General features: G+C 37.9%; 1 protein-coding gene across 3 annotated transcripts; it reads right to left on the bottom strand.

The window, feature by feature from the left end:
• Positions 1–1,192: 1,192 nt before the first annotated feature.
• MKRN1 (makorin ring finger protein 1) lies at positions 1,193–24,939 on the bottom strand. 3 transcript variants are annotated; one of them, XM_034403423.3, is made up of 8 exons: positions 24,711–24,939; positions 13,362–13,490; positions 11,747–11,967; positions 9,044–9,270; positions 5,573–5,787; positions 4,750–4,860; positions 4,182–4,320; positions 1,193–2,929 (listed from the first exon to the last, which is right to left on the bottom strand). In XM_034403423.3, the coding sequence occupies exons 1-8, from the start codon at positions 24,914–24,916 to the stop codon at positions 2,717–2,719; spliced, it is 1,461 nt and encodes a 486-aa protein (XP_034259314.1). In that variant the 5' UTR covers positions 24,917–24,939; the 3' UTR covers positions 1,193–2,716. The 3 variants fall into 3 exon arrangements, with proteins under 3 accessions (XP_034259314.1, XP_034259315.1, XP_087729874.1); XM_034403424.3 differs by having other exon boundaries at positions 4,817–4,860; XM_087873748.1 differs by lacking the exon at positions 4,750–4,860.
• Positions 24,940–26,179: the final 1,240 nt, after the last annotated feature.

Raw genomic sequence — 26,179 nt, 5'->3', positions numbered from 1 at the left:
ATAGGGAGTCACTCCTGTAATCTTTTCTAGAACCAAGGATGCTGCTTCCAAAATTCATTACATCTAGCTCTAAATACAAATAACACCCAATATAGGTTTAGAAATTTTTATGTAATCTCACAGCTCAGAAATCGTTTCATAGCTCTCATCAGAGTTTTTCAACCCTGCATACCTCTATTACTATTTTATTTCAACTTCAGATAGTTCAAATAGCGATAGGGATTTTGCAAATGTTCTCTGAGTACTTTGGTCTGATATGATGAGATAGCTGTAATCCTATCGGCTATCAGCTATTTCTATCAGATACATTACATTAACGATGCATTATTAAATCAGAGCATGGAACTACATAGAACAACATACAAGTGTGTGAGCCAGACGCTCGCTTTCTTGAAATCCACGTGGCAGTATTTATTCCCAAATAGGGGTGTTACATTTCCCTCCCCCACTTCTACTACAAACACAAGCAGAGCATGTGAGTAGAGAAAGCCCTCTGGTGACTCAGACTTGTATGGTCAAATTTACTCATTGTTGGAGTAACTTTCTATAGTTCCTAGCCATAAAGCCCATTATCTTGTTAGACGTCCATATCTAAAGCCAAAATCTTTAATCCAAGGAGGTTATTCAGCTCTAAAATGATGAAAGGTTGAATGAGAAAGTAATGTCTTTAATGGTTATTTATATTAACAGAAGCACGGTAAAAGGCTAAAAGAAATAAGGGTTGGAATACACTAGATATTACTGGGTCAATTCATCTTAATAGCTTACAAGGATCAGATCTTACACTGAGCACAAATTTACTGGGCACAATCATTTATTTTAATTCACTTGAGAGAACAATACTGCGTTTTCTGCCAGTTTTGTCTCTACTTAAAATAGGTGTCCCAACAGCTGCTAATTGTTTTGAACAAAATAAATGAGATCCATTAAACAAGGCATCTGATTCATTCAGAGATAAGGCTGATGTCTCACAGTGCCAATTTGGAAGATCCATAGGTAAAATTGTCCTAATCTAATAATCCAGGCAGATTTATGGTAGGTTACCTTAGATCACTGCGATTATTACAGCGTTTAAATAGAAATTGAAGCTGATACTCAAGTTGCTGCAAAATTTTTTAAAAATGCCATTTTCTCCTCCCGAATGGATCTCCCCCCCATCCCAATAAAATCTCAAGAATACAAAGACCATACCTTTTTTTTTTTTTTTTTTTTGCTTTTTTATTTGGGAAAAGTGCTTCTTACAAAAGGCAGCTGCAAAGTAACACAGACTTCAGCAACATATTTTGATTCCATTTAAAAGTGAAAGGAAATGCAATCTAAAAGGACACAAGCAGAACAATTCAAGGACAACCCAGCAGCATTAAATGTAATGAAAGTTAAAATTCCCTTGAAGAGGGGAGAGGAAAAGAGGAAGAAAGATTTTGATGACCTCAGGAGTTCTTCCTAGCAGAACTGGTGCCTGGATGCTTTTTTTTCTATGGATAAAGTAGCAACATGCATGTTGTACAGCTACTTAGCCAACTCAGGTGTTCTGCAAGGCAACAAGGATCCTTCTAAGAGAGACAAGAGATTTCATGGTTTTAACTGATTATCACACTGTTCTACAACTTTGCAAAGATGAAGAGAGCACAAGAACCCCAATATGGTGGTACCCTAAGTGGATAATTTGGTCCAAATTCTGGCTAACAATATTCCTACACCTGTGTGACTCAGATACACCCAAAAGGAGAAGAAGGATAACTAGGAAGAAAATGGAGTGCTGGTGTCAATAAGGAAGTGTCTACTCTATTAGTTGTTTTAAAGACCATTTCCACAGAATTTGCTGAGACCACAACATTCATTTCAAAATCCAGTTGAATGTTAAGATATCATGCACCAAAAGGTTTGTGTAAAGAAGGGGATGAGAAGAATAGAGGGAAAGGGTTTAATACACACATATACCAAGTTGCCCAGCCCTTGGGATACAACTCTGTATTTTATTTGTATATACATACATAGAAAGTTCTCCTTTCACACACAAACACATTTTGCCTTTCATGCCGAACAGTAAAAACCGGAACATTCGCACCTGGTTCTGGTTACACAGTAGTAAATAGTAAATGTGCAAGTAAACAAGAGACCAAAACCACAAATGAACACATGTACATGAGGGGGGGTTGGAATGGAGCTAATGCCAGCCAAGAAAATATGTGCTGGCCTGAAATCTGAAGTAGGAAAATTGGTTTTCAGAGTCTCTTATTGTGGAACAAGGCAGTTGGCCAACATCTGCCCATCCCCCCCGCTGTACAGCCAGTGTTCTCAGGTTTGTATCTGGGCTCTTAAAGATGAGAGTGGAAGTCCTGTAAACATTTGAACCCTGGAACTGGGTGAATCCTGTCAGGAACAGATATAAAGCAACAAATCTAATCTAACTGTCTGACAGTTAAATTCATTTTTACAAAAAAAAAAAACCCTAACGCTTTAAAGGTTTATTTCATGTCATTTGTTTTAACAGAAAAAGAAACACACTCCTAGGGCTTGGAAGAGGGGGGAAGGCAGGGAAAAGGAGACAGATTTTGGGGTGGGGTGGGGGAGTTATTACAACAGCAGCACCTGGAATTGATAGGCCTGCCTAGGAGAAAAACACAGGCACTGCCACAACACCACAGGAAAAAGAGCTACTGCCTGGGAGGGGGAAAAAAAATGGAGCAGACAGTCCAAACACCACAAAGATGTGCTATAGGTCCAAGTCATAATAGTCTTCCAGCTCATCATGAAACAAGTCCCATTCATCCTCGGAGTCTGTTAGGTCATCATCGCCTCCTGCCGCCAGCAACATGAGAAGCATTTCACCCAGCTCAAAGGTCACCACCTCATCCTCATCGTTCTCAAAGGGATCGCTGCTCTCCCTCTCTTCAATGAATTCCCAGAACCGGTTTCTCCGCTGAGCCTACAAGTAGAGCAGAATTACTGGCCTCACGTGAGTGCCATTCCCCAAACGAACCTAGACCTAGATGTTTCCTACAGCTAGTGTTCCAATACTCCTCCTTCCTCATCAAACACTGAATAAAACTGAGAGAGCTTGGTCAAAGGGGGATTATTTAGGGGAGGGGTCTCCAACCTTGGCAACTTCTAAGACTTGTGGACTTCAACTCCCAGAATTCATCAGCCAGCTGGCTGAGGAACTCTGGGAGTTGAAGTCCACAAGTCTTAAAGTTGTCAAGGTTGGAGACCCCTGATTTAGGGTGTCAAGATTGCCTCTCTAATGCAACCAGTATCTGAAAGTCAAAGAAAATCTCTGCAGATACCCATGCAAGGAATTAGGATCATGAAAAATATAACCATGATCCTGATATTTTTTACAACTTTTTTTTTCTGTTGGGCAGACATTTTGCATACTTGCATGCAAGGTGTACTCTGGGTCAAAGACAAAGCCTGAAAACAGACAAACACCAGAGCATTATAACAAGCCTGCAAATTGCAATCTACCTAATAGGAGGTACCTTTGAATTTTCTGCACTTTCAAGAAACACCAAACAAGAGATGATGGAAGGGGATAATTAAGCTCTTAGCTGACCACAATAGAGGCCTAATAAGTTGCAGGCTTGTGGATGGGCTACACTCAGGCCTTCATCAATATTTCTTACTAATTTAGAGTTGGTGGGAAATCTCGCTTGCTAATTCTGATACAATTTCATTCAAGGGAGGAGTACTTGATAGTTCTTAAAATAAAAAAAATATTAAAGTTACATTGTTATCCACCATTTTATAATTAAAGTAGACATTTGGCAAAGGAGACTAGATACATTATTCTAAGTAGCACTAAGCCTAACATTTAGGTAGAACAATGCACGTTTCACAAAAATAATAACTATTCTTTCAAGTCAGCCTACAAGAAACTTTTATTCATTCAACATAAAAATATAGTATCGGTATTGCTCTGATTTGGCTAAGTTACATATAATCATGCCCCTTACATGATCCCGGACTTTAGGTTGATTACCCCTTCATGATTAAAAAATGTCAAAAAAACGGTGCAGGAAAAAAAATTACAAGAGGATATGAAATTACCCTTTTGATGCCCCCTCCCCATCCTATAGGTCAAAATAGTTTTTATTCAGCTATCTTCAAATGTCTAATTCAAAACTTATTTTTCTATTGCAAAGGAAAAAAAAAAGTCAACAAAAGCAGTGGGGACTTACTCTGTATCTACTTGAAGTTCCCACTTTCTGCCTTTGGGGCTCCTCTCGGCGGCCATCAGGATATGCGTGTTTGTAAAAACAGTTCCCTCCAAATGGGCAGCTCCCACGGCCTTCATCAAAATACCTGCATGGCTTGTTGCTGGAAAGGAAAATATCGCAACCCTTACTCACAGCATAGCCAATCAGATTTCAGTACTGTATTTGCTTTATAAGCCAGGTGTTGCAGAAACTATGTTAAATTAATTAACATATGTAACACAGTGGATTACGTGGATGTGCATACTGAAAAGGTGTGCGTATGGATAGGTGCATGCAGAGGAAACACTCCAGAATAAAATGTGCTATTATTTATGACTAAATTGTAAACCGGGTGGACAAGGGAACAGCACATGAGGCTATTTGGCACAAAGGTTACTTGTGTACGCAGCATGCATCTGCTCGTGGTTAAAGATGCATCTCATGGGGTAGGGTGGGAAGAAGGCATGAGAGGACTTCAGGTAACACTTTTCTCCATGTACGCCCTTTAACCTCTGCAGTCAAACTTGGTTCGAGGCTGCAATGCTCATACCTCATTGCCTCCTTGTATTTCTGAATGAGTTTCTGCTTCTCTTCCTTCTCCTCCACCCAGTACTCACTTGGAATGACAAAGTTAGATGTGATCCGACATTCTGGGCAGGACCTGGGAAACGAACAGACTGCACTGCAAAATTCTACATGACAGGGGCGCCATTCCCAGCACAGACATACAACCACCTTTACAAGCAGTCTATCGTATCTCTGTCCGGTCTATTGCATTTCTTTAAAACAATTTAAAACTCCCCACCCCCACCCCAAAAGCCCCCCGCCCCCAACCCAAGGAATTTATTGAGATTTTTCAAAGAACATGAAGGGGAAAAACATTTCACACACAGACTCATTTTTCTTTAGATATAAATAAATTTATTTTTGTAACTTTGCTTTCTTGGATGTCCATATTGGTTTGGTTTGGGTTTTTTTCCAAGCAGATTTTAAAAAAGAATGGGCCACTGGCTCAGTAATGAACGAGAAAAGACTTAAGAAACACATGTTTGGAGTTTCTGTCTCTTGCACCATTTGAACCCAAGTGATTTTGTACCGCAACCAACCAACAGAACAGCAGGTTGCTTCCATTTAACAACAACAAAAAAGTATGACTTAACATTCAAACTCAGTGGATCTTGCTGACCAGTCAAGAGTACTGAGGTCAGAAAATTGATCCAAAAAAAAAAAAAAAACCCCTCAATGCTGAATGATAACATTACTTATGTATTAAATGCAGTCTTGGGATGAAAGAGGGACGAAGTTGCCAGTTCACACAAAATACTAATTCTCCCCAAGAAACAAAGCACAACGGACATGGGGAAGTGCCTCACTTTATGATCTTGCTCTCAAATTGTTTAGCACTCCTCCACTTGCGAATGCACTTGAGACAGTAAGTATGATTGCAGTTGGATAGAATCCCAAATCGACGCTCGCTGGGATTGGCTTTTTCATATACCACCTCCATGCAGATGCCACACACCATGTCTTTACTACGCTGAACCGCAAAGGAGAGCTCCATGTCTTTCTCATGAGCTTCGATGCATGACTGTGAAGGAAAGGAGAAGAAACTGACACTATTGATCATAAAGTCAAATTGAGGTGGGGGGAACATCATGAAAGCATTTGAGAGGTCTACAACTTCTACAATGTTCTATTCTGTCAATTTCAAATGTCATTTTTTTCCTTAAGTGTTTCAGATTATAAAATGCCCCCCTGGGCATGGAAAGAATGAGAATGAGTGATGTTTTACTTTTTATACTATTTTCTTGGCACCTTGTCTTTGTTTTGCTTTTTTAAAATTCTTCTGACAGAAAGAACTAAAGTACTGAAATAAAATACAGTTTTACTATAAGTGGGCTATTTTTCAGCAGAAACAAGACTGGTAATATATAAATAAAATGCACGTAACCCCATGGTATCTAACCACAATTAAGTTCCATTTGTATCTACTAGAAGCAATTGTAAATGTGAAAAATGGCAACAAGTAGTCAAACTATCTCATATTCAGAAATAGTTGAGCTATTTATTCCTTTACCCCTCCAAATCCATGGAAATGAAACATAACTACCCAATTGCAGTGAGTAAGCTGAAAATATACATCTTGTGTACAAGAATATTGTATCTTCTTTCTGTGTTGTGTCTTCTATTTGATTTTAATTGAGGACAGTGATTTTAATATAAATCTTGAAATTTCATTCATTCATTCATTCATTCATTCATTCATTCATTCATTCAATCGTTCGTTCGTTCCCATTTAAGCCCAGTACTGTAAAAGATATAATCATGTATTTCATCCCTCTAGGTATGAACTAACCTGAACTGGATAATCACATTTAACATTTACTGACCATAACAATATAATGACATATAGTTATAGGTAGAAACTGGATAAAATGTGCTATTAGCACATTTCAGAAGGATATTCAGAATCCTATCATTTCTCACAAACATTTATTATTGATTTGCTTTATCTGTAGTTCTTCCATTTTTTATTTTTAAAGTTGGTCCTTCCTAATATCATTGAAATTCACTTTATATAAGTTTCTCACTAAAGTTTAAAATGCAATAATGATAAACACACTGTCGGCTGTAAAGAGTTTCTCATATTTTAAAGTCTGTGGTTAACTTAAAATACATATTTTCCCAATTATTGCTCCAATGTATTTCAAAGGGGAAACATAGCATTATGTATCCCACATGGATGGCAGGTTATGAAAATATCTTATTTTCTAAGAATCTGTATCTTAGAAAGCAAAATACCACCAAGTAATTTATCTCACCTCCTCAAAGGAACAGTAAAGAAAACGAGTATTATCAAGTGCAGAAACCATCTTGCTGCTTGGATATTATGGATCAGATGGTTTATCTGGAATTCTTTCAGTTGGATTCAGGTCTGTATACAGCACAGAAGCAATCTTAATCGCTCTGCAACAGATGTAAAGGGTGCGTCTCTCTTGGTCCTGTTAGACCTCTTAGTGGCATTTAATCTCATGGACCATCGCATCCTTTTGGATCTTCTCTGAAGGTTGGCGACAAGGAGCACACTTTGGCAGCAGTTCTTCTTCTGCCTTAGTGGCCAGGTCCAATTTTTTGGAGGGGAAAGACAGATCAAGCCTTTGGCATTTCACTGCAGAACACCCCAGGACTGTACCTCTCCCCCATCTTGCTTAATATTTACCTGAAGTTATAGGGAAACACAATCCATTGGTTTGTGGTTCCATATCATCAATATACTGATGGCACTCAAACTGACCCCAGTCTATGGACAGACTAAGACTGAATCCCAGGGGACAGAAATACTGTTAGTACAGAAACATTTGGGATCCGTGAATATTGTTCGGGACAGAGTTTGTTCCCCAAAAGAGCAGGCACACAATCTGTCAGCGTTCTTGGACCAATCACTCCTACTCTAGCAGCAGGTGGCAGTTATGAGCCATGGTGGTGCAGTAGTTAGAATGCAGTATTGCAGGCAAATTCTGCTGACTGCCAGGAGTTTGATCCTGACCGGCTCAAGGTTGACTCAGCCTTCCATCCTTCTAAGGTCAGTAAAATGAGGACCCAGGTTGTTGGAGGCAATATGCTGACTCTGTAAACCGCTTAGAGAGGGGCTATAAAGCATATGAAGCAAAATATAAGTCTAAGTGCTATTGTTACAACCAGAAGCACCTTTGATCAGCTTTGTCTGGCCTGTCAGTTATGATCTTACCTAAATCAGAATGCCTTGAAAACGGACCTGCACCCTTGTCATCTTCCAGTTTGCTTTACATGGGGCTCTTGTTGAGGAAGATCCACAAACTGCCATTGTCTGTCCATTTGCTAACCAGCATTAGCAAGTTTAGTTGAAAGATCCCTATCCTTCAGGGAGACAGTACTGGGTGCCAGTAGCTTCCAGACCCAATTCAAAATGCTAGTTATTATGTCTTAGACTCTGTTAGAATTTCCTTAATACTTGCTCTAACTAAGAGGAGATGCTCTGGGGGAAGGGAGGGGATGGAGACTTGGGGTTGACTTATTTTGCAATAGCCCTCTTACTATAAAACATCTTGCTGTAGAACAACCCAATGTCAGATTAGGTCCAATTCACATTACAGCATATTGGATTAGATTGGAGAAGGGACACCTTTTTAAGGCATTTATGTGCTGGACAGAACAGTATCACCCTTGTCTAGTTTTCTTTGTGCTGGCCCCCGTTAACACTAAAGCATTCTACCCAAACTCTGCATAGCGGCATACCCAAGGCCATCAGCCACTTGCTTGCACCTATGATAACAAAGATTTAGAACATAGAATAAAACATAGAATAATAAGAACTGGAAGGAACCTTGTAGGTCTTCTCGTCTAGCCCCCTGCTCTATATGAGACCCTATATCATTTCAGACAAATGGTTGTTCAGTCCCTTTTTGAAAGCCTTCAAACCCACAACTTTTGAAGGCAAGCTATTCCGTTAGTTAATTGCCCTCACCATTAGGAAATTTCTCCTTAGTTCTAGGTTGCTTTTCTCCTTAGTTAGTTTCCAATCATTGTTTCTTTTGGTGCTTTGGAAAATAGTTTGTCCCCCTCGTCTTTGTAGGAGCCCCTCAAATATTGGAACAGTGCTATCATGTCCCCCCATGTCCTTCTATTCATTAGACTAATGCAATCCCTGCAACCATTCTTCAAATGTTTTAGCCTACAGCCCCCCAATCATTTTTGTTGCTCTTCTCTGGACCTGAGAAACCCTTTGCAATAACTCAAATGTTTCTGTGGTTATTTATTAAGTAGCTAATAGTTAACTAGTTATTTCACTCATTTTCCCCACTTACCTTTATGTGTAATGATCTCTGTGCAGCATCAGCAGGATGGAGGACTTGCAAGCCACACATGTCGCAGATATCCCCATGAATATATACGCAGTTTTCTCCGTAACGGCATTCTCCTACTGCAGCATAGGGACATAGCTGTTTCTTCATCTCTAAGCTGGTTTGCTGTTTTTCATATTCCTCTTCAATTACCATTCCCTGCAGAGGAGTTTCAGTGCAGGAAGGAGCAGCTGGAGCAGTCAGAAGGAAGACACAGAGCATTTGATTCCTGAATAGTAAAGCCTGAATAGCCTTTTTTTTTTATGTAAACATACAAATTATTTTATTTAAGGAAAAGAGGTTAGTCCTCTATCACTCTTTCTCATTTTCTACACAAAAATATTACCATCTTATAAATTATTTGAAACAACATGAAACATCTTTTTAACATTTTTTTAAATGTTATCTAATTCTGGGTTTTATTTAATTGACCAAACTAAGTAATAATTTTAATTAGCAATTTTATGATGTTTGTGTGTCTATATTTTTCTTGACTGTACACCGCCTTGAGTCCTACGGGAGAAAGGTGGTATAGAAATATAATAAACAAATAAATAATAAATAAATAATGTATTTCAAAAACATGAAGGACATGAAAACACAGTTCAATGGTCCATTCCAAGTGAAACATTTAAGAGCATACACACTGTACTGCATATGAAAAGCATGGAGATATGCTAATGTGCAGATTTTGCATGCATGCAGACTGACATGTAAAAGAACCACCTTCTAAAGGTTTAGCCAACTACTAGGTGGCTTGAGTAGTAATATGTAACAAATTATGGCTAGGTTCCTCCCTAAACATGTCATTAGAGAAGTAAACATATTATTAAAGAAGTGCTGACAACTGGAAATGTATACAGGGCAATAGAGAGAGTTATTAATTAACAGCTTGACTGGATTAGAAGAGAAATTACTTGAACAAAGACCATTCAACAAGATCTGCACACCAAAAACAAAAAGCTGAGTCACAAGATGCAAGCTGAACAATTTAGGCCATGTGCTCTTATTAGAATCTCTGAGTAATGCTATAATCATCTGAACAATGTAAACGTAATACACATAGTCTTCAACATACAAACACAATTGGGATTTCCATCATAAATTGTTGTGATCAGACCCGATTTGATGTCATAAGTCAAGTCATATGGAAATAAAATAAGGACATAAGTATTAACCAATAGTATATCTGTCCAGGTTTTTTGTTTTGTCAGAAACTGGCAAAAAATCGAACAAATTGTGACCACTTGAACATGGGATGTTGCAACTGGTTTTAAATGTGAACCAGTTCCAAGTGCCCAAATTGTAATCACATGACCACAGGGATAAGTCAACAGTTGTAAGTTCAAATTTGGGTTTTAACTGATGTTTTCAGAGGCTATTGTTGAATTCAAGCCCTTGTTAAGCTAACGGTTGTAAATCAAGGACAACTTGTACTGAAAGTTTAAAATAACGTGAAAAACAATCACAGCTAGGTTTAGGAGTCGTGGTGGCGCAGTAGCTGGAATGCAGTATTGCAGGCTAATTCTGCTGACTGCCGACTGCCAGCAGTTCAGTTCTCACAGCTCAAGGTTGACTCAGCCTCCCAGCCTTCTGAGCTGGGTAAAATGAGGACCCAGATTGTTGGGGGCAATATGCTGACTCTGTAAACTGCTTAGGGAGGGGCTATAAAGCACTGTGAAGTGGTATATAAATCTAAGTGCTATTGCTTTTGCTATACATGTGGCAAAAATTCCAAAAGTTACACCTGAATGGTGATAATTTATTAGAACCAACTAAAATATTTAGAACTAAAATAATACAAAGTGCAAGCTTGTGCGTTTGCCTTATTTTTAATTAAGTAAAACACTACAAAGGGAGTAGGGAAGAATCAAGGAAGCCTAAGCATCAGAACAGATATTTTAAGTGATACAATTTGAAATACAAATGAATAATTCTGCATTCAGTCCATAAATTGTATCAGATATTGCTGGAATCAGATTACACTTAATCTTCAAAGGAGAAGAAACTGTGGTTTGCTAAAGATAAAAAGACATTATGGTTCCAGTCCCTGTGATCCTCAGAAGCTACAATGTTTTTCACTTCACACACAAAAAGAACCAATTTCAGTCTGAAAAAGAACAACTATCACTTGGATAAGGAAAATATTCCTAATAGAAGGATGGATAAATTTGTATTCTCTTATTTAACTCTAAACTATAGAAAGGCAAATTATATGGAAAGGCAAATCAAATGTCTCCTATCTGATAAAATCTGGAGACTGCAGCAGCATTTTGCATATATTACTTCCTCTTGCTGCCCACACTCATTTGTTATTATATTAAGTACATTTTTTTAGGTGAGATCAGTGGACCTTCCTTCAATGAATATGCAATTTAAAAGCCTCCCTAAAATATTTGGCACCTTCAGACCATAACATATGGCTGGCCAATTGAGCTCAACTAAATGGAACATAGGGAGGCAGTGCCCTCAGTGGCAAAACTGGGAAGGAACTCCATTTATCAGTGTTTGATTTATTATAAGGCAGTTTATAACACAAAGCAGAACAACTGTTCAAATGAATACAGCTCTTGCTTAGATACTAAGTCTAGGGAGACCAAAAAAAAAAAAAAAAAAATTCCATGGTTGGCAATGAACATTTATCACTATTACAACGAATCAACTTACCACGACCAAAATACGGCTGCCCAGGAATAAACTCCACAGCATTCACCCAATCTTCAGCCCCAGCTCCTGCAGCTGCCAGCTCTTTGTCTTCAGTCTCACCGCTGCTCACTTCAAGTGTTCCAGGAGATGGGGTCACATCCGTTGAGGCCGAAGAATAGGTTTTTGCAACTGGACTCACAGTAGTTGTGTCTTCTCTTTTCGATGGCTTAGTATGTTCATATCTGATAAGGAGCAAAGACAGAAATTGCAAAAATAACCCTATGTGAACTCCAGTTAAAAGAAATTGCTTCAAGGAATCAGAAATGCATTATATGGCAGGGGATGGAAAAGAGAGCCTCATTAAGATACTTGAAGTGGCCTTAAATAGTTACTTGACAATGTATTTTGAAGTGACTTGGTTAAGCTTCACTGAGGTAAATATTTTCTCTAGCACTCTGTACTGCTGGAAGAGCCATCAGATATAAGTGCCCTTGGAGGGAAATATGTGAGAGATATAACCCACTTATCAACTTTTTTTATCAGTAAGAGAAAGCAATTATTGGGAAATCAAAATCTGTTCTAAAAGGTCTCTAAAGCAGATTTTGAAGGTCAGTGAGAGAAAAGGAATCTGCATTCCCATCATATTTGTGGACTTCCACTCATTACAGTACTGGATTCTACCCTAGGAATTATCTTTCTTCTCTGCTTCCCATTATTTCCTCTTAAGCACATTTCCGCATCCAGTGTTTTGATATATATTTTTACATCAGAAGATAAAAAAACAGGAGGAAGAAATTAAACTGCATGTATGCAGGAGTACTATATATCATTCTTCCTGAGCCCCTTTGCAATGACTGCATTTGCATTAAAGAATATATACTTTATTACTCTACATGTAGACTGTTCACCAATCATCTGGAAACAAAAACAAAATAACTTCAATGTTTTATGGGCTTTAATATGGTTGTTGAATTAGACAACAACTTTTGAGAGATGGTCAATTTTCTCTCTCCTGTTGATCTCCACATATTTTGCAGCCCAGAGTATGGTTTACATTTGTGGATGATGGGGATTAGAGTGACTTTAGAGAAGCATCCCAGATAGAAGGTATCAGGTTAGGCAAAGCTACAATGAAATGGGACACAGAGGTAAAATATTTATTTTGTTGTGATCCTGCTTCCTAAATGACTTCTATAAAAGTTTTGTGGTGTACAGAAAATGGCAATTATAAACACAGTAGCTACTACTGTCTCACATTGACATTATATTTCCAAGTTCAGTTTATAATTAAAATTCTGTGTAACAGTCCTTTTTCTCACTATCTGCACAAGCTTCTCTAGAATACAAAATGTATCTGTATAACACACTACATGAAGATTCCCAGTGATGTGACCACAAATCACAAATCCTGTTCTTACAAATATAATAGTACTGGCGGCTTCCACTATACTGAGTAACGCTGCTACTACATCAGCATTGGTGGTAACAGGTAATGTGCAGCTTCCATGATCAGGCTTGCCCACGTTTTATCACATTCATTGAACTAAAACTTGTTTATCTCTTTAAAGCCACTGAAGATAACTAGCCATAAATATAGGGAATTTGCTCCTTGTAAAAACATAGAGCATTTCTATACCTGCAACGATCTCCATAAGCACAGCATCCTCGCTGAAAATACCTACACACCATGCCAGAGTGGGTAGTGTAGAGGTCATGGGAATAACGGCAGTTGTCCCCTTCCTTGCAAACACCATGCATGAAATATCTGAAAGACATAAATTTGTAAATAAGGCTGAACCGGAAAGAATATTACGTAGTTTTAATGGGATTCCATCATGCCTGATGAAAATAAATTACAAACACTCCTGAATAATAATCCTAATGTTCTGGAGTGCTAAACTCAACACTTTAGTCATTATGGGCTCTAGTATTGATAATTAGTGTATGGTGGATTTTTCTAACTACATTTTACAGCTACCTAAACCAATTGCCACCACTGCAGTGTGTGACTGAAAATATCATAAACACATACTGTAATCATGCGAACGTGGTTTCCAATTTTCCTTGCTGGCTTTCCACAAGCAAAGGCAATTGGGAAGCCAGCAGAAAGTTGGAAGCTGCTTCCTCTCCCACTGCTTGTTCACCTGCCTCCACTTAATAGTGGCATGCTGACCGGATTCTCCTGCCTGTAGAATTGCTTGTGCTTCTCAGTTCCTCCCTGGAACTGCTGGGATTGCCGTTGCTAAGTAATGAGTGTACATGATGTCACAGTTTACAATCACTTAGCGATAGAAATTCCAGCCTCAGTTGCTGTTGTAACTCAAGGACTACCTGTAGTTTAAGATATAAACATTTTGACCTAGACAGGGATTTATATTTAATCCCTGAATAAAATGCATGCCCTTTTGTTGCAGAATTCATATTATTATAAAATGAAGCGTCAAAGCAGCACTAAATTCAAACTTTGAAAATCATTTTCAAAGAAAATTATACAGAATAAGCATCAGTAAGAATAAGGTGGGGTGCCACACAGAATTAAAAAGAAAGTGTGTAAACCAGATGAGCATGGTCAAATTATAAAAAAAACTATCACAAAAGGCAACAAGCTTTATTCCGAAATTAACAGTCTAAGAGCAAAATATAACAGGGTAGGGTTCCTTCCCAACCTGCTTCCAACAAGCAAAGTCAATTGGGAAAGCCAGATACACTTAATGACTGTGGCAAAAAAGATCAGAAAATTGAGCATGGTCACATGATGATTTAACAACCACATTGCTTAGCGATGGACGTTCCAGTCCCAACTGTGTTTGTAAGTTTGTAAGAAGAGCCTTGATAGTACAGTGGTTTAGTGCACCCTGTTATTAACACAGCTGCCTGCAATTTCTGCTGGTTCGAATCTCTCCAAGGCTCAAGGTTGACTCAGCCTTCCATCCTTTCTAAGGTAGGTGAAATGAGGACCCAGTTTATGGGGGCAATAAGCTGACTTTGTATAAAATATACAAAAGAATGAAGGCTATTGCTTAACGCATTGTAAGCCGCCCTGAGTCTCCGGAGAAGGGCGGCATATAAATCAAATTAAAAAAAAAAAAAAGTCAAAGACTAGACTAGACTAGAATGAATAGAAGAGTAGAGTAGAGTAGAGTAGAGTAGAGTAGAGTAGAGTAGAGTAGAGTAGAGTAGAGTAGAGTAGAATAACTTTATTGTCCCTTTGAATGTTCACTAATCGGCATACGTTAAATGAAATTTTGTTGCATACAGCTCTCAAAGGGTCTCCACATCCAATATACACTAAACATGACAAAACAAATAAATAAATACAAAATTATGCATATACCCACATATATGAGACTAAAGACTAAATAAAATGAGAAAGATGATTGAGACAGATAAAATATCTCCAATTATTTTTGCAAAGCAAAGATATTACGAATACCGTAATAAAAATTCTAGAATACTAGCAAGTAAATTTTCCGTCAGTTGAGCATCTTTGTCAAACCAAATCTAATTATAGTGTAGAATATGACCATTGATTTAAGAGTTGATCGTGTTTCCCGAGTGGAAGTGGGAAACATTTAGGTATGCAAGGCAATCTACAGGGTTTCCTGAATAACATGGTATTAGGTGTCCACTACGTAGTTTTACCATAACACAAAGGAAGTGGTGTTTTTAGTTTCTTTAATTTTTTAAAATCAAAGTTTGAAGTTGATGGTAGGGTGTTAAGGTCATGATCCACTCTAATGACAGATTCATTTTCAAGGTTCCAGACAAAGAAAATGACATTGATGAGTAAAGGAGTGGTTTCAGAGAACAAGAAAAATTAAATTTTTCATCAGTCACTCAAATATTTGGTATCTTTTAAATGTGATTTGTTACAGATTAAGAAGTGAAAGGCAGTTTGGCTGGCATTAGCTGCCAAAATATATATAGACCAACCCTGTTGGTAACAGAGCTGTTATTTAGCTGATCTAGCTCCCTCTATGCAAATTAGTTGTTAAACTTTTATGTGGGCTTCCTGAGGAACATCGCTTTGAATCTTGCTGCTGATCCTGAGCATCCTCCACCATTTGCAAAAAAAATATATATGAAGGTTTGTGACAGGACGCCAGTACATTATGCAACAATATTTTTATTAAGTGCCGATGCAAGTGGAAGCATTTGCAAGAGTTTGTAGTCCTCTCTTACACTTAATTGTGGAGTCGCAAGGAGGGTAGCAGGTATCCCTCAATACGTTTTTGCTTAATAATTATTCAAATTAAGACAACCTCCCAAAATACGTAAGATCTCCGACTTCCGGGTGTTCCGCTGCGCACTGAAGACCCTGTTGTTCCACCAGGCAGGGCTGTCAATATAATAATTTTAAATTGGGGTATTTTAATTTTTGGGGTTTTAAATCGGCCAAATCTATTTAATTATTTTAATTTTTAATTATTGTTGTGTCTTGTGTTTTTAAATTGGCTGTACACCGCCCTGAGTCCTTCGGGAGAAGGGCGGTATAGAAATAAAATTATTATTATTATTATTATTATTATTATTATTATTATTATTATTATTATTATTATTATTATTATTATAAAAGTCAGCTGCGACCTAAATTTGAACTTACAACCTCTGCCCTACCGCATGGTCATGGGATCATAATTTGGGCACTGGGCAACTGGCTCACATTTATAACCGGTTGTGGCATGGGTGTCAAACCCGACTGCATCGCCAGCCGTATCGGGCCCTTTTTAGCCTTTGCGGAGCCAAGATGGGAGTGGCCTGCGCGGATCATATCTGGCCCATGGGCTGCCAGTTTGACAGGCCTGGGTTGTGGCGTCACACAGTTACATGATTGGGATTTGCTATGTTTTGTGCTAATTTCTGGCAAAAAAAATTGCCATGGCAATTAAACAATTTTTAATTGCCATTAAAAATTGTTAATCTGGATTTGTGTTTACAACTTTGTGACTCAACTCACACTATGGAAAAAGTGGCCATAAAATTGGGTCTGGTCATGGGATGACTTGACTTATGAATGCAACGATTTATGACAAAATACCAGAACCAATTGTGGTTATAAGTTGAGGACTACCTGTAAAGATGGAATAAGCATTATGAGTGATCTTCTATGCTAGGGAGTGGGGAGAAGAAAGAGAATGCTGGAACTGGACGTTGTCTAATTTTGTGTTTATTTATTAAATTTATAGGACACCCATCTCACTCTGAAAAGCGACTCTTTATTAGAAAACACCCCTTTTTAGAACACGCCCCTGACCAGAAACAAAAACTGAGGTAATCTATGTTACTGCTCATGATAGCATTAATAATGGACAATCAATGAAGTCTATTTAGTATCAAATTGTCTGCATTTCCTTTTCTCTGTAGAAAATAAACCTATATTGAAAAAAAAATGTCACATATGGATTCCAGAGGCAAGTATCTATCAGGCAGAGGTGTGGAATATCCAACGCTTACAGAATATTCTCTCAAGAAAGCTATAATCTATAATCTGTCCTACTATAATCCTGAGTAGGACATTCCATGATTTCAAAATGTTAAGATATTTGAATTATGGAGTAATTAAGATTTTAATATTTTTTGTATTATGCTACTTATTTTTGTTTTTGGCTGCTTATGGGTGCTTTAAATGAACAGTTCACCAGAAATCTTGTTAATAAGTGAACTGAAGCTATAATTGATCAATCAAGCCTATGTCTACATAGTCTGATTCTTGTTTTTTATTCTTCTGGCAATTTTGCCCTTCCACCCTAAACTGCAATTTGTATGCTTTTAAATGCAGGTTTGCATTTTATTAAAGTCATCCATGTCATGCGCAGTCTGTCTTAACAGTCATCATTTTGTTAAAATACAGCTACTTGCAAAATCAGTAAATGAAAAGCTAAAAGAAATGAATATATCATTCTTTTAATCCAGCCAGAAAAAGAAAACCGTGGAATAGCACAGATGTGCAAAATATTTCAAGCTTGACACACATTTTCCCAAACTTATCAGAAGCATTTTGACACATCCAATCCTATATCTGAGCTTGAAATACTTCTACTAAGATTGCACAGTACTGGAATACTTGTCAGGTTGAAACAGCATATTTTGAATTTAAAATATGTCAGACAGCTGTTCACAGCAGTGTCAATATTATATAATAGAAAATAAATACAGCTTCAGTCCCTAAAGATCAGTTGAAAGACAATTTCCCAAGTATGAAAAATATTCTTTATTTTTTAAAAATTGCCTATCTTATAGAAAGCCAAAAACTCTTAAGTAAAGTGGGAAAACTATAAAATCCAGACCTATGAATAGTAAAATATCCTCTTCTTTCATGCAGCAAAACAAATTTTGCTATCAATTAAAAATACATTTGCTCAAAGCAGTAAATCTCTTCCTAAAAGCAGATATTAGAGCACTTTTTTCCAAAACTCCTGAATCTACTAGTATCCTGAAACATCTAACTGCAATTTGAAGAAATGCACAAAGAGCTAAATTTGAGACAGAATTTTTATATATCAATATTTAACTCACTTTTATCAATGTTACCCAAAGAATAATTTGATTGCATACCTAAAATTAACCAGTTATAAAAACAGTATCCCCAGTATTTAAATCAAACTTAACAATCATGAAAAAATGAGTGAAAGGAAATGGGGAAAAAAGATTCATTTCAGATTGCTAATCAAATGACGCCTTAATTTGATGAGACTTAATTTAACTGAGAATGTTAGCTGCCCACTTCCTGGTGAGTAAGAACCACTTTAAAAATATGACACTTCTTTTATGGGTGCTTCATCACTTGCTAAATGATGGTCCACTCAAATTTAATGTGCTAGTGTTTATATATAAAGCCCTATTTAAAAATAAAATGCTTGAATGCCCTTTTGTTGATTTTTTTTTCAGGGACGGTTTAAATTTATTGTGAATCTTTTAACTGGCATATTTTGAATTATAGAAGATGCATATTTTGAATTTTAGGGGATTATGTTTCATGCATCTCAACTGAGTTGACATTAGACAGTATATAAATTTATGTAATAAACTTGTAAAAAATGCCATTTAATGGGATATTCTGAAATCATAAAGATAAATTTTATACCAATTGAAGTTTCTACGCTGCCTTCAAAGGCATCCCCACACACTGCAATAGTCTAAGCTTGAAATGATGAGGGCCTGAGTCATTCCCATCAGGAGAACTCAGTTCCATTGGAAATTTACTGTGAATTGTGTAAATAAAAATAAATAAATTAAGGAATCAGACAAATTCCCCCAAAAGCTAGTTTGCCTACCTAGTATTGGGGATACAGTGTCTGCTGGAATAATACTACTTTTGTCACCTACGTGTGCACTCTTTGAGATTGTGGCCCATGTACAGAATTTCTTACTCCTTCTTTAGCAGTTGAATTGCTAGGATGCAATATTCCAAATATTCCATTAAGCTAGGATGTTTTAAAAGCCACTGCTTAATAGAGTTGCATTAATCCTCTAAAAGGGAAAAATGTGTTTCTTAATTAAATCAATACACTGGCCATTGCTAAAAATGCATTTTGTACAGCACACCTAACTAATGATTACATCTTGACAGTATTTCACATACGCCTGTCAGATTCTCCACAATTACTAGTAATAAAATTTCAGGCTCTTCCATTGTTTACTATTATTATTTAAATTCAGAATATGTATTAAATAAATTTCATTAAAACTACCGTAAAATCACTCCAGAAACATTTTATAGATTGTAGAAAAGTTCTTCAAACTTATGATGGAAATGTGGAAAACATGAAGGGTCACTGTAGCATGCCTGGTGGACTTGTAACAAGCTAGAGAATTTTAATTCAAATACACATATAGAAATAATTTTAAAGATTAATATTAAATATTCAAAAAAGAGGGGTATTTTTGTTGCGACTAATGAACAGACTAGAAAAGGCCTATGGAAGATTGTTTTTGTATATACTGGTAGTATCTGCAGAGAGATTATTATATGCACAAAGATGGAAAAACTGTGAAATACCCACAACAGAGGAATGGTTGGTGAAAATGACAGAATTTGCAGAGAGGGCAAAATTGACTTGCCCAATTAGAGAAAGGACAACAACTACATTTATCAGTTATTTTACAGACTTTTTGCCAAACACACAAAAAAAGATAGTTTTGATGTCAGAAAGGGTGGCATATAGAAAAGAACCATGGTATAACTATAGAGACAGATAGGGTAACATAAATGCATTTATAACTTCTGTAAAGAGGATCAAAAGCTGCTTCTCTATATCTTTCTTTTCTTTTTCTTGTTTGCTTATTATTCACTTACCAGATTTCTTTACTTTTTTATCTTTAAATTTGTATTGGTTTTGCTCTCTAAAAAATCTCTTCAATGAAAATTGAGAGATAATAGTAAAATTTATCCTACTTCAGACTCATTATGTGAACACTTAGGTCCCTGGAAAAGGTTTTAATTCTAAAACAAGTGGAAGGAAAGAAAAGAAGCAGAACAATCAGCAGCAAGGTGGATGGACTCAGCGGCAAGAGCAATGAAAGGCGTAAAAGACCACGTTAAGGATAGACTATCCTGGAGAAAAATCTGTCTATGTGGTCACTGAAAGTCAAGAATGACTTGATAGCAATTAGACTTATATATCACTTCACAATGCTTTACAGCCCTCTTTAATTGGTTTACAGAGTCAACCTATTGCCCCCAACAATCTGGATCCTCATTTTACCCACCTAGAAGGATGGAAGGCGGAGTCAACCTTGAGCCTGGTGAGATTCGAACTACCAAATTGCAGGCAGCCAGCAGTCAGTAGAAGTAGCCTGCAATACTACATTCTAACCACTGCGCCACCGTGGCTCTATGATGGCATATAATCATTAAAAAAAAAAAAAACAGTTTGCAACAGCTCACCATAACATTTTCTATGCTCCTATTCCAGAAAGGCATGAAGGGAATGTTAGGAGCTGTGAAGCGCAAGGTCCGAATGAAATAAAGTGGGATACTAGCAGTTAAAAATGTATTACATATGGATGTGTCACTTAAACCCATCCTAGTCATCCATTTTAAAAAAATCCATAAAGACAGTATGCTATTTTCAAACATCAGTACAATGAAATAATCTGATATGGATTTAGACAGTGCACAAAATACCTATTTTACCTCTTCATGTACTACGAACCAGTTTGATTGCCCAAAGGTCATTTATAAAAAGAGCAACTGCCTAATTTGCAAATTTGCAATGGCAATCTCCAGCCCATAAAAAAACTAGGACGTTCCTTTCAATGAATCAACACATTATGTCAAACTTGCTACATTATTATTAAATCACATTCCTCTGTAGAAACAAGTATCAAAACAATTGTAGCAATAACCAGTCTGGGATTTTAAAACACACAATACATCCAAGAGTGAAAGGCACTCCATTGTTTCTAATTTGTATTTAATTGAAACATGAACTTGAATTATGTGCTGCCTGCAGAGATTTCATTACTTTAATCTGATCATGCACATGTACATTTGCTGCTAGATTCTACAATGACCTCAATAATGTACAGTAAAGCTCTTTTGTTAACAGATAAGCAATGGGGGAATAGACGTTCTTGGGAAGGGGAAAGTTAGAAATAAGATGAGATAGATGGCAGTAGTGCAAATAATTTGTAATAAAAACACACTAATTATGAATATAAAACTGAAAAAAATGTAAATAGTTTTAATTATTTTCACCTCACATTCTTTGAAGATGGGCTTTCCCAGCATCTTTCATATAGTGTTTGAGTATCACGAGACAAATCCACACAAGGCCAGACTCAGTAAATGTTACAATTGTCAAATATGAAGTGAACAGTGAATCATTTAAATAATCTTTTGTGCAGTACAATTTGACCTGTACAGATTGAGTTTCAACAACGCCTACTCCAAACCTGATCATGTATTCAGTACAGATGCTTTAGGCCAGCTGGTTAAATCCACTTCATTTTAACAACAGCCTCAAGTGAACCCATAACATAGCAAAATCTCTCTTTTTTTTAACAATTTCACTGATAGGAGATCTTTAGCCTGAGGTGACACAGCATAATTAACCTGATTATAATTATCCTCTGTTCATTAGATGTAGTCATTTTAAATCAATTGCATCTGATTTTATGTTTCTAAAAAAAGCAATTTCGAAGAGTAGTGAAATAGATTGTTTCTATACCCTTTAATTAGCTGTGACCCATTTTAGCTACCTGACTATTATGCATTCATTGGAGCATGGAAAAGCTGCCCTGCTATTTACATCAGGGAATTGTATCCAATTCAGTCTGTAATAAACACCCATAGGAAATTATGCTTAAGGTATTGAAATTATATTATTTCCTGACTTAATTATTACATATTGTTCTTTATTCAGATTCACACTGGGTGACTACTTTAAATCATAAACCAACATGTTATACAAGCCACTAGAAACTGAGAGACCACTGAGAACTTAACCTAATAATTTAAGAGTCAGAAAAAATGAATTAAGTCTGCTCAATTTTAGAATACCTACTCAATATAAATTTAAATACAAACTTTTAGCTAAAAGATTCAGGATCAGCATCAAAAGAGATACTTTCCAAAATTCATTAGAGCCAAAACTATGTTAATAAAAGAACCATATATTATTCCAAAATAATCCATCCTTAGCTTATTCAGTTTGGACAGAAGCGGGGAGGAAAATCTCTAAACGCATGTTTAAACCTATAATTTATGAATAAGAAAAACTGAAAATTCTGTCTCATTATCCAGATTTCCTATGAAATGAAGTTTTCTAGCCATATACAGCACTGAATTGATATTATATTCTAAAAAAGAGAAAAGCACTTGCAGTATTCATCATCAAATTATCAAAGAAAAAAATGGAACTCAGATTAAATTTCTTCCCTCTGACACAGTATGTGCATATACTCCTTACATTTAGATTTTTTAACTTGGCACATCAACAGTGAGCCTAGCAACGAAGTTTCATATATTTTGCAGTTGCATATTCATAACATTTTCAGATGACCTTCATAGGACAAATGCCATTTAGTAACTGATGATAAACAAGTTCAGATATAATCCAGAACATCACTTAAAATATCTAATTACAGCTTTCAAATCTTACTGCTAGTTCAAACTATAAACTAATAAAATAGATTATGCATTTATTTAAGAGATTTATAAATCTGTCTCTCTCATAATTTGTAACTTTGGTGGCAAGTAATTAAAAAATCAAAATCAAGGAAGAAAAATATACAATCCAAAGCTAAAATAAACAATAAAAAGCAACAGATAATGAACATTTATTCAAGGCTAATAATATACATTCATAGAACAGGCTTTTGGGACTTTTGGGTAATTTTATTAGATTATGAAACAAGAAAACGTGACAGAAAATGGATAGAAGGAAGGAAGGAAGGAAGGAAGGAAGGAAGGAAGGAAGGAAGGAAGGAGTGGAGAAAAGTAAAAAATGACTGATTTTTTTTCAATAGTTAGCCCCTTTTGGACTTTTTAAACAAAACAGAAAAAAATAAAATTAAGATATATGGTTTCAGTTGAAAAAAATAATAGAAAAAATGAAGGCTATGTTGCAACCATAAAGAGTTCTGAATAATATCAAACTGGGGAGCAAAATACATTACACTACGCAACAAGTCAGAAGTACACCATTTCTATACAAGAACCAACCCTAAAAACGAACGTAGCTCATTTTTAATACTTTCCTGTGTACGATAGCAATTTGAATGCATTCCAATTTGAAGTTTCAAACACACTGGGCAATTCTTTTTTAACTTTGCCCATCACAAAGCGGCTTGCACAACCAGATTACTATAATGTTTAAAAGTTTCCATGTAATGAGGACCCGGTTTGTGGGGGCAATAAGCTGACTTTGTAAAAAAAAGAACACCGCTTAGGGGGGACCGAAAGCCCTACTAAGCAGGTATATACAAAAGTATGAAGGCTATTGCTTATTGTAAGCCGCCCTGAGTCTCTGGAAAAGGGCGGCATATAAATTGAACTAATAAATAAATAAATAAATAATAAACATCCTGATTGCAGTTGCCTTATCAAAGAGAAGCAGCATCAGGGGGGGGAGGAGGAGGAGGAGGAGAAGGAGAAGAAGAGAAGGAGAAGGAGGAGGAGGAGGAGAAGAGGAGGAGGAGGAGGAGGAGGAGGAGGAAGAGGAAGAGGAAGAAGAAGAAGAAGAAGAAGGAGAAACAACAACAACCAGGGGACCTTAATTCTAAAACGCAAAAGGCGGTGCAGTAGTGTAGATTGCTGGCAGAGACACCAACAAGGGCACAAGTAAAGATCACACATTGCAATTTTTAAACTGCCCAGAGTGATGGTTACGAATCCACAGCAATACTTTTAAGAAGGGCTGAGATGAGAAAAGAAAGAGAAATACAAAGGACTCCAGAGGAGGGCAGGGAATATTTGCTGTAGGGAAGTAGTAACCAAAACAAAACGTGGCGGACGCCAAAGTGATAATAATAATAATAAGGAAAAATCAAAAAAACGAACCCAGCCAGCTCCAAAAGGGGGGAAAAGACACCGAGAGAAACAAAAGAGGCCAGACCCAGCTTCCCCATCCAGTCTCCACCGCAATCGCAGCCCCTTTTTGCCTGGGCTTTTTGCGGGTGTCAGCTTGGCTTCATTCACTCAAAATCAATCAATCAATCAATCAATTTTAAAAAAAGTCAAGCCAGCCAAAGACTTGCAGGGAAGGGAGCGCAATAGCGATTTAAAGCAGTTCTTATATGCAAAATATGCCAGGGAAGAAAGACAGCCAGGCAGGCAGGCAGGCAGGCAGGTCGGAGACGACCTTAAGCGGAGGCCGAAGTCTGGTTTTGTCTTCAGGGCGAGAGGAAGGAAAGGAAAGGAAAGGAAAGGAAGCCGTCGGCGGGTCTGATCCCAGAAAGGCGAGTCAGGCGAGGACCGGGAATGGTTGGCATGAAAGAGGAACCGGAGGCGCCATCAGCCGCCCTCGTCTCAGCACGTTACCTGCAGGCGACTTGCTTAGTCCAACCGCTGATGCTTCCCCCTCCGGCTCCGGCGGACGGTGGCTGAGGCTCGGCTGTGGGGAGGCTGGAGGCCGTGGTGGTGAGGGTGGTGGCGGAGTCGCCAGCGCTGGAAGCCGTGACAACCGCTGCCGTGGCTGTCGCTCCCGCTACTCCGCCACCACCGGGGGCCACCGCAGCCTCCGCCATTATTGTTTACCCCACACAGCGACGGCCCCACCGGAACTTCCGGGAACGCATCCTTCCGGCTGGTTGCACGGGGCGGGGCAAAGTTCGAGGGGCGGAGTTCCAAAAGGACAGGAGGCGGGTTTGGCTTTCCCTTTGGGGGGAGGGAAACGAGGCGAGCGTTCTGCTCCCTGGCGCTCTTCCTCGATAAGCCCCGCCCACTGCGATGGAGGAGGATCTGCGGTTAGGCGATTGGAGGAGGAGGAGAAGGAGGCGGGAATTGAGAGGGGGGGGGAGGAAACATTGGAAAACCGTCACGGGTCTGCACGTGGCGGGCGGCTTGACCTGCTGAAATTAAATCGCATTTGGTGTGTTGTTTTTCTGTAGCCTTTCGCGTTGTGCGCTGCATGTACACCTGTGGGGAAGGATTCTCGTTCAGGCAATAGAAACAAACATGTCAAAGCCGGTGTTTATTTTCAGCTTCGGCAATGCACTTAAGCAGGTTCTGGGTATGCAGCGCCTGTATATGCATATTTCAGGATACGTGTAGAAATACAAATTCAGAACTTCGGTCATTCTTGACTCGGGGTGACTTCTCACGCAAGGTTATTATGTTGCCGCTGCTTGTCACAGCACGCAAGGACCATCCTAAAGTGCAGGGGAAAAGTGTTTTTAGTTTCCCCTTTAACGGGATACCATTAAGAGTTCTATTAAAAACTTCTAAGAACATTTGTAAGAAGTTTGTACCCACCCCTTTCCTGGAAGAATGAAATATTTTAGGAAATACTAAAAAGACAGAATATTATATTTCCCTGTATGAGAAATGGAAAAGCATGTTTTAAAGACGAAGCAGCTCCCATCTTCCTGCCCCCACCCTTTGTCAATGGGCCAGAGGCAGAAACTCAATCTTTGTCAATGGACCATCATCTGCAACACAATAGGACCCATCTAGCAACAGAAACTAACACAATAGGACCCATCTAGCAATAGAAACTCACCACATGGCACCTGGGAAGATTACATCAGCCAGCAAGGCTAGCTAAGACCCCCACCCCCTGGGATACTCTTTCTGGGCCCCAGGAAGTTCAAAGCCAGAAAGGGCATAAAACCCGGGGACTCACTGCGTCTCAGCCCTTTTTCTGTTCAGGAACTCAAACCATGTGATCCTGTCCACCATTAAACCATCTTTCCAAGCAGTCTCCATGTTTCCAGTGTCTTTTTCCCCACTTGGAGCTGAACCCAGAAGGATGTTTCTTCTAACACATTAAAAACTAAATCATGAAATGT

Source organism: Pantherophis guttatus, chromosome 7, assembly GCF_059756535.1.
Source record: "Pantherophis guttatus breed Tessera chromosome 7, ASM5975653v1, whole genome shotgun sequence".
In the NCBI taxonomy this organism is placed as follows: Eukaryota; Metazoa; Chordata; class Lepidosauria; order Squamata; family Colubridae; genus Pantherophis; species Pantherophis guttatus.
Note: the sequence above shows the minus strand (reverse complement) of the source record. Positions and strands in the feature narration are given on the sequence as shown.

Bases quoted from the DNA above. Each gene is read 5' to 3' on its own strand.
- MKRN1 (XM_034403423.3), bottom strand. From the start codon at position 24,916: ATGGCGGAGGCTGCGGTGGCCCCCGGTGGTGGCGGAGTAGCGGGAGCG. The intron at 13,491-24,710 runs GTAACGTGCTGA...TATGTCTTTCAG, and splicing joins ACTAAGCAAGTCGCCTGCAG to ATATTTCATGCATGGTGTTT. The intron at 11,968-13,361 runs GTATAGAAATGC...GCTCCTTATCAG, and splicing joins GCTTATGGAGATCGTTGCAG to ATATGAACATACTAAGCCAT.